The sequence below is a fragment of the Anoplophora glabripennis genome, unplaced genomic scaffold, assembly GCF_000390285.2.
Source record: "Anoplophora glabripennis isolate ALB-LARVAE unplaced genomic scaffold, Agla_2.0 scaffold558, whole genome shotgun sequence".
Lineage (NCBI taxonomy): Eukaryota > Metazoa > Arthropoda > Insecta > Coleoptera > Cerambycidae > Anoplophora > Anoplophora glabripennis.
In genome coordinates, this window is record NW_019416738.1 from 54008 (window position 1) to 63613 (window position 9606).

General features: G+C 33.6%; 1 protein-coding gene across 1 annotated transcript in view; it reads right to left on the reverse strand.

Annotated features, from left to right (window-relative positions):
- LOC108912330 (major facilitator superfamily domain-containing protein 6-A) overlaps positions 1-5716 on the reverse strand; it is a 31486-nt gene extending 25770 nt beyond the window's left edge. Inside the window, exon 1 of the mRNA XM_023455366.1 lies at positions 5610-5716. Within this exon, the coding sequence (XP_023311134.1) occupies positions 5610-5716 (107 nt within the window). The remainder of the gene's footprint in view (positions 1-5609) is intronic.
- Between the last annotated feature and the right edge of the window lie 3890 nt (positions 5717-9606).

Here is a 9606-nt window from a genome sequence, read left to right on the forward strand (position 1 = left end):
GTAAAAAGAGAAAAATTAACAAACCACAATAACACCGTGTAAACTTCGGATATTGATATATTTTCGAAATAGAGTTAAAAAATTCTTTATCTGAAGTTACATATTTCTGACATAATTTTGTTTGTTTTCTGTTTATTTGGTATTTTGCCACCTTCGAAAAAAATTAAAAATTTAAGTATCTTAAAATATGACAGAATTATCGTAAAAAAAATATTTGTAGGGTCGTTATTTTTTAAAGAATTAAGAAATTTTAAGAAATTTAAGGAATTGTAACTGATGTATTTTAAGTTAATTACTTTGTTTTGGTCAAAGGAATGTTCGGTTAAATTTTTACACCAAACTACGATTCATCCTGTATATTATAATATTGTGAATACAGGGTATCCTAGAAACGCATGTACGAGTAGTAAAGAGTCAGCATAGATTCGTAAGGTGAACATAAGACATTTTAAACCAACTTATCTCTATACAAATGTCGTTTTTCGAAATGTTAACTAACTAAAATGCCTGATTTAGTGATGTTGTTATGTTGTTCTTATTTTAAATTTATCTGCGTTTTTCAGTTTTTTGTAGCTAGGTAAGCATATTTTCGCAAAGTACCTAACCCTTGATTGAAACTTTTGGCACAATGGTTTATTTCATTAATTTATTTTTTTCCATAGATAACAAAAAACATAAACGAACAAAGGAAAAATATTAGTTGAACCTATTGTGTTCAAATATAAAAAATACACATACAAAGTTTTTGCAATTAAATTCTTATAGTCAAGTGTTATATGTGTTTAGCAAGTAAGGGTTACTAAAGAAATGACCTATTTCCATTTATAAAATTTTGTATTACTTCGTCATCAAGAATGAGTTTTATTAGGAATTCTTATTTGTATAAATTCGACATCACTAGGCGATCAATAATTTTATTAAAATAACACACGTAAAGGTACTATTAACTGCTTACTATTACAGCTTATATTTTCCCTTACAACACTGAAATTAAATTATTCTGTTTGTTTTAAATCTCAACAATTGTATATACGAGGTCTGTTGGGAAAATAACCGAATTTTTTCAATTACACGCTAATATACAGGGTGTCCCTTTCATGTTTCAAAAAAACGTGTATATGGGCGTAGTTCGTGTAACTTTCTTTTTAGACGCCCTATTTTCGAGATATACTATGTTGAAGTTGTTACTTTCCATATGGTTTTCCATTAATTATCTTTAAATCGGCTAAATATAAAAATGTCAAAATTTGTACACGAGTAAACGTCAACTGTACGTTAAGAATAATGTGCAATCGGTTTCTTTCTGAAAAGCATTGTCGCCGCTACAGGTAATTGGAGGGTTACAATCGAAAAAAATATGTTAAAAGTAAAAATTTGTTACATTTCTAAACGGTTTTATAAATTATAAAGCATACCTACTACAAAAAAGGTATACTTGTCGAGAAAAATGAAGTTGCATTTTTTTGCTCACATAAAATGGTACATTACCAAAATTGAAAAAGGACGTTACCATTGAATGAGCTGAAGACATTTACCTACCAATAGTCTTTGCATGTAAGAACATAATAATTTTAATTTCTTACGTATCACATAATACAGTTAAAACATTTTATTAACTTAAAGAAATAAGAAAAAATATTTTAAGTTTCAGCTTGTTGTAAAGTAATATTCAAAAAAGTAAATCAAAATAAATAAATTATGGTAATTAATCTATTAATAACTAATTTTAGATTTTGTAAACTACTACACTACCACTACTAAAATAGACAATTGCTGAATGGACTGAATGAACATGAAGGCTTAAAAAATGATAAGAACAAAAAAATATTAGGAAACATTCTCGGAGACAAACCGAACAAAATAGCTGCACAATGAGCAAAACTTGAAATACTCGTACTACAGTAGATGCTGAAATTGTTCGTCATTTGCTTTTATGCAATTTTTCTCGAAAATGGTATATGATACCGAATTTCTACAAGTATATCTTTTTTTGTAATATGTTTTAGAGCAAGAGTCGGCAACTGGCGGACCGCGGTCCAGGTCCGGACCGCGGAAGGTAAAATACTGGACCGCCAAAAATTTTTTGAAAGTATAAATTACTCAAATAAATTATTTAAAAAAATGTTTTTTTACGTTTAAGTGCCAATCATTTTTTCTAGTATTTTACAATTGTGTGAGTGTTTTGAGTTCTTAATGGTTAGTAAGCAGATTAAATTTGAGTCCAAATTAAAATAAAAAATAAGAAATTTTTTTTTTCTGGACCTCGTTAAAAATTTTCAAAAGTATCCGGACCCCACCTAAAATTACTTGCCGTTTACAAAATCGTTTAGAAATATAATAAATTTTGACTTTTAACATATATTTTTTTTAATTGTACCCCTCCAATTACCTGCATCGGTGACACTGCTTTTCAGAAAGAAGCTTGCACATAAGTTTTTTTGAAACACGAACGGGACATCGTGTACAGATAGATATTTAGTGAAATGCGCTTGACATCATTGCATTACGCATTAGCGGAAATGTTTCAACTTTTGAAATAAGCTTACATTGATGATGCTCTGGGTCGTACGCAATGTTGCGAATGGTTTACATGACTTAAAAGTGGTCGTCGGTCAATTGAAGATGATCCTCGACCAGGAAGGCCTTCAACTCCAACTGATGACTCCCATGTTCAGAAAGTCAAAGATCTGGTACATGCAAAGCGCCGATTGACTGTCAAAGAAATTGCAAAGAAGGTTAGCATCTCAATCGGGTCATAACGTGGAATTTTGAATGAGAAATTGAACATGCATCGAGTTGCAGCAAAATTTGTTCCTTGTTTGATGACCGAACATCAAAAGATCATAACGGGAAATGAAAGCTGGGTTTATTTCTATGACATTGACACAAAATTTCAGTCACCACAATGGATTGGCAAGGGATTTCCACGTCTCCTAAAGAGCACGTCAGTCTCTATACAATGTCAAAGTGATGCTCACTGTTTTTTCGACTTTATTGGAATTGTGAATTTGGAAGTCTTGAAACAGTGAGCAGTGTGTCAAGGCGTTTTATAACGGTTACGTGAAAAAATCGCGCGGAAAGTGACGAGAGCTGTGACGAGATAATTAATGGTTCCTGCAGTACCAAGACAATGCGCCCGCACACTCAGTTTTGTCAATTTGTTAGTTTTGTGCCAAAAATCAGACTACTGTCCTTCCTCACTCTCGTTGTTGGTCAGACTTGACTACCTACGATTTTTTCTTATATCCGAAATTAAAATCAGTGACATACTTAAATCACTAACCTTACAAATATGTCCCAATATTCGTTAAACTATGACAGATAGTGGGATAATTGATATTGTTTATTGATTGAACGAGTACTTGTAATGAAATTAATAATTCCAGAAAAATATAAGCTAATCAAATCTTGAAAAATATTTTTTATCACAAAAATAGGTATACAGGGTGATTTCACATTAAATACAGAAACTGCAGGACTAAATTCATTGCCAAAAAATAAGTAGAGTTTGCTCTATAAACTTTTTTCCTACGGGGCTCAGTATTCGAGATACAGGGTGTTAAAGTTTACAAAAAAATATATTTTTCCTGCTATATCTTCATAATGCGCTGCCGCAATTTAATAAAATTTACTATTAGACTTAATTCACTTAAATAGACCTTGTATTGAATTTAATATTAACCTTGTGGCTTTAACCAGTGCCACCCCATTTTCCTGAGAAAAAAATACACCACTGGCGGTTTTTGTTACGTTAAATGAATGAAAAATGTTTCTTGCTGTTTTTTAATAGTAGCAACCGTTTAGGAGGTATCTATATCAAAACTAAATAATAAAATAACATTATCAAATAGGTCGAGTAAGTAATTAAGTAACGAGTCCTACAACAATTGTCCACAACGAAGTGCTTCCGCATCGATACACTTTTGACATCTTCTAATCTATTTATAGAAGAACTTATCATGACATGATTTTCCCTAGGGAGACTACAATTTTCCTCTATTCTTTGCTACAATTCGTCTCGTGTTCATAAGTCCAACAAGGATTGCAACTTCAGAAATAAATAAACAAAGCTAGTTGTAATACTAAAACGAGATCATCGTAAAATTTACTGACTGATAATGCAGACAAAAGAGTCAATTTTTGATGATGAATTTTAAACAAATATGAGTAGGTGGAATAAATGTGCGCATTATAGACGCCAAATAAGTAAATTATCTCCTAAAAAACAACAAGAATCACTTTTCATTTATTTATCGTAACAGTACCTGAATTTATCATCATTTCTACAAAAAACTGCCAGCGGCACCTTCAGTAGCACGCCACTGGTTAATGCCACAAGGTTAATATTATATTCAATAAAAGGTCTAATTACGTGAATACGCTGTAATAAATTTCATTGAAAACGTTCAGTGTAATATAAAGATATGACAGAAAATTTTTTTTTCGGAAACTTGAACACTTACCTCAAATACCACGTCTCCCAGGAAAAAAGTTAATAGAGCAAACTCTACTTATTTTTTGGCAACTAATCTATTGCTGCAGATAAGTATTTAAAGTGAAATGACCCTGTATTGGTTGGTAATTAAATTAGTTAAATGATTATTGCCAAATTATTCCTGTTAATGTGAATGTTAACAATGAAATATGATCGTTATTTGTACATTTATCGGCAGGTGTCAAAAAATATGAATAAATAATAATAATGAATAGATATTAATGAAAATATGCTAAAACTGACAACCTCATTAACGTTACGGATAAGAGCAGCACAACAATAATTGAAAATTAGGTTAGGGAATCTGTAATATTGGACACTAGTAGGTGATTAATCTCAGAAACTAGTTAATATTACTTGCTAATGTCAAAATTGACAGAATTGAACTGGCGAGGATTCGTTCCACACAGAATATTGTCGAGTTGCTCAAAATTTAAACAAACATATTTTATTAACATTTCATTAAATTAATATTTACTTCCAATATGTCGAATATTTTCGATATCTGCAAACATTAACAACCACTTCATCAATTTTTTTTTTTTTTGGTATAGGAATGCAGTGTATTCCTCTAATTTTTTCTTTGATAAACACCTTTCGCTTCAATCACAGCTTTCTCTAATGTGTAATGTGGTATTGTACGAAATAATGAGCTGAAAAGTGGTTCCAAATTGACATGATACGAAAACAGCTGACAATCATCGCCTTTAGACTATCGTCACTGCCGTTATTGATACGGTTCGGTTTCAATTTGAATTCAAGTGTCTCTGCTTTAATACATTTTAAATAAGCTTAATAATATACCTTATAAAATAATTTTTACTAATTGAAAATAAATTTCAGTTTTATTTTGCTTTTTATTATTATGTGAACTTGCAACTCGCGCGTCTAATTGATTGAGTTTATCCCTAACCATATTAGTAACCATTATGCAACTATTTTCTATTAAAGCTATAAAGATTAGATCTGATATTGATGATATAAAAGGTATATATAAATACCTCCAGATTTAATTCAATAATTTAGATTAGATACACTAATCAGTAAACAATGACATATAGGTATAAAAAAGGTATGGCGAGAAGTCTAAAGAATGAGTTTTAGGGCAGCTTACATGGACGGATCGACCTCTCCTTCGGCCTCGGGGTCCACCCTGGGCCGGATCCCTGGTTGAGGTTTGGGCACCCCCGCATCGGGGTAGTAAAAGTCGCCACTCTCCATGACTAGTCGCGATTTTCACACCGACGCTCGCACTGCGTTTTTCAGCGGAATCGATGCCGACTTGAGGAAAGCTCGTGGGGTCGGCATTGATCGGAAACGCGCGCCGGTTCGCTGGTGGCCGTAGTAGCGGCGCCACCGTCCTGTGAATGGAACTAATACGCTTAACGAATTCAGACTATGGCCGTTATCCTTGAGAGATGATGCGAGCGTTTATTGAATTCTGACGGCGGAATTAAGTGAACGCCTTTGATCCTTATCTGATAGATTGATATGCCGTGGGTGGTGGAAACTGTATTATTTAAGGGATGTAAGGGATATAAGACATTTTCCTTGTAACCCATCACGGAAAACACTGTTACTTCATGTTGATCACCTTCGTAAAAAATATATTCTTTTAGCTCTCGTATTTTTAATCTTTTATAAAGGTATTAAACTAATCAAAAGATTTTTTTATAAGAAATCTTATCAAATGAAGTCAAACAGTGTTCTTCGATTCCTGAAATCTAGGTATGCTAAATATATCTGATTTCTTCTTCTTCTTCTTCTTCCTAGTGGTTGGTCCTAATAAGTCCCATAGCACCGCGGCCTAATTAGGCCTATTGTGCGTCCCACGACTAGTCCTATTCAGCAAGTAGATTTGTCCTTTTAACAAAGTCCAAAAGCTTCCTTGCTGACACTTCTCTCAGTTCCTTGAGTTCCAAATAGGGTCTCCCAGGAGCGCCATTCTACTACGTGCAAATCCCGGGCACTCGCCCAGGATATGTATAGAAGTTTCATCCGCCGATTCACATCCTCGGCAGACCGGACTGTCTACAAGCTTTAGCTTATGTAGATGTTTCCTAAAGTGACAGTGTCCCGTTATGAGTCCAGTCACTCTCCTGAGCTGGATTATGTTCGAGCTCAGTAAATCATTCGCTCTTTCCTTCAAAGGATACTCCATGGCTATGTCCTGGCCTTGAAGTCCAGTATTTTCTGTGTTCTGTCTCAGTCCATTTGCCCAGAGCCCGCCTGACCACACTGGGAGATGTGCCACAGAAGGGCTCCGGGCCAATGAACTCTGTCTCGGATGCCTTTGGGCCCTGGCACCCAACACACCCGAATATATCTGATTATATTTGACTGATAAAACTGGTGATATAGAAAATAAAGTCATAAATTCACTGAACTCAATACAATAATAGCAACATGTGGCAGAGATCTGGGAGACATTAAAAACCCCAGAATTTCAGTTCCACTAAGTAGTGGAAAGTAGGCTAAGTAGTAGTAGTTTCTTTAAATGGTTATATGTTACTAATGTGCAAAGAAGAGAAATTCATTGAAACATGTTTTCTTTCTTAAGGGGAGAAATCACATTAGGAGGTTCAAAAAATCGTATTTTTTATTGCATAAATAGTTGTATAACTATTCAAGAATACTCTGCCAAAGTTTCAATACGAAATTCCTATTCGTTCCGATTTTATGAGCCTAAGCCGAATAGCCATCGGGTCAGCGCTTGGCCTCACAGCAGGTAGTCTAATCACTTATTAAGCAAGAAATAAGAGATGCAAGTTCAGAAAGCTCATAATGATGCCTATGAGTAAAAGAAGGACTGATATATGGAACTGAAATTGCTGATTAATTAGAAAGCACGCTATATTATCGACAACTCAAATTTCTAGTTTTCGGATACGCGTTCTAGTTTTCAAACGCGTTTTTCTTGAAACGACATTTTTTTGCTTCACGGGAACTATAGCTCAAAAAGTTATGAACCGATCGTTATGAAAATTGAATTGGGATATCATAATTCTAAGGGTGTTTTTATTCAAAATAAGTGAATAAAAATGGTAAAAATTAATACATTTTTCTCAAACACATGTCAAAATTTCAATTTTCACAATTTTTATCGGCAATGAGATTCATACTCTTAGAAAACATGTTAATAATGAAGGAAAATAACCATTTTGCTTTCAGATCAAAATTGCCACCTCTATATTTCCCGTGAACAACCAACTCGGACGACGACCCTCGGTGGACTTCGGCATTTTCAACACAAGTGACTTGAAAAAAATTGTAATGTAGTTCAAAATATTGATTAAATAATGTCAAAGTTGCCTGAAAATCAGCCTCCTGATGTGGTTTCCCCCCTTAAACTCTTTCTCTTCAACAGTGCTTCCATGTTCAAATTTCGGACAGGATATCCAAAATTAGGATATCCTATCCCAAATTAGGAGACCATTTCTGGATAATATAAAATCTATAAAAGATTTATGAAGACACACAAAATTACACATATACACTTTCTTCTTGTCACTGTTCGCACACTCTTCATGTACCCATCGAAAACATTTCATGTATCTAATCCATTTTGTCCAGATCGTCAGAAAAGAAGTCATTGTAAAATATGCATTCCACATCTTCATTTTCACTTACGTTTATATTTGAATCGTTTTTCTGTGTTAATGCAGAGGCTAACTTCTGCACTGTAAGAAAATCGGTGTTAGTGAAAGTAATAAAGTTTCGGAGTGAATCCATTGAGTGTAATTATTGAGAACATTTTCACTCAATATTGGGCATTTTAATCATTTTACTCATTTATGATTATATTTAAACTAAAACTGTGTACCTTCATTCAAATATAGGTAGGTACTCCTTAAATAAATTCTTCACGTAAACTCGTATTTGGTGCACTTGTACCTAAATCAGAGTAAATCTCCTCATTACTGAGCGAGTTTAAATGTATATTAATTTTGAATAATTTGAATGGCGCCATGAAGATGGCACCACTTACATATTGCTTCTGTAATCTCGACCACAGTTGATAGCGGCCCTTTAGATGCAGAAAAGCGTGATCGCCAAGAGAACAGGCCTTAGTCAGCGGCGGCGGGTCTCAGCAGGCGGGTCTCAGCCAGGACAGGAGGAGGCCCCGCGAAGTGAATTAATTTAAACACTGTATATCATAATTAATCATTTATGAGTGACTCATTTTTGCATTCAATATTTAGTTAATTAAGAACTAAGTTTGAGTAAAAAATGACTCAATAATCGTTAAATTTAAATCATATTAGAGAAAAAGTCAACTCTAAATTGGTTTTATATACTCAGAATAGAGTCAAAAGTCGCTCATTGATAGTTAGCAGTAACTTGGTTTTGAGTAAAACTCACTCATTTCTGATGCAACAGTTTCACTCAGTTGTATTGATTGTAATACTGTGTACTGTTGTACTGTGATTGAGTGAAAATTTCACTCAATCGAGTGTGGACAGAAATTGATAGGTTATTGAGTAAAATTGAATGAAATTTAAGTGAAATTTTTTACACTGTGCTTTGTTTTTTAAAGATCGTCATTATACGGGATACCAGTTATAATCCAACTTAACCCTTGGCCCATAGATCTATACAAGATTCCTAATTTCGGATATCCGAAATTGACCCGCAGCAAATATCCGAAATTAAGCAATATATAGCTTTAGCACAGACAAAATAGCTATCGCCACAGACCGCTCCTGGAATAGGCAAGCAGTTTTAAATTTCCGAATTGCCGGTAGAGTACACCACCAGCAGAATTTTAGGAAGAATCTAATACAGTGGCCCGCATATCTAAGCGTATCCTAGCAACATATAAACAAGACTTTGGTAATGTTGCCAGGCGTACTTACGGATTTCTTTTGTACACTTTTTTATCAACATCTGTTTTTTGCGTTACTGTATTTACTTCAATGTATGATGTAGGTATTGATAAAAATGTTTTTAAAGAATCAACGAATATCTATGTATATATCATATGATATTCTGCAGTGGTGTTACAATTAAGTTATTTAATCATAATTTCGTTAATTAGCTACCTACTATTTTCATTTTTTGGTATTGAAATACTGCAGAAAATATATTTCCAAATAAACAAAATTCGTAAT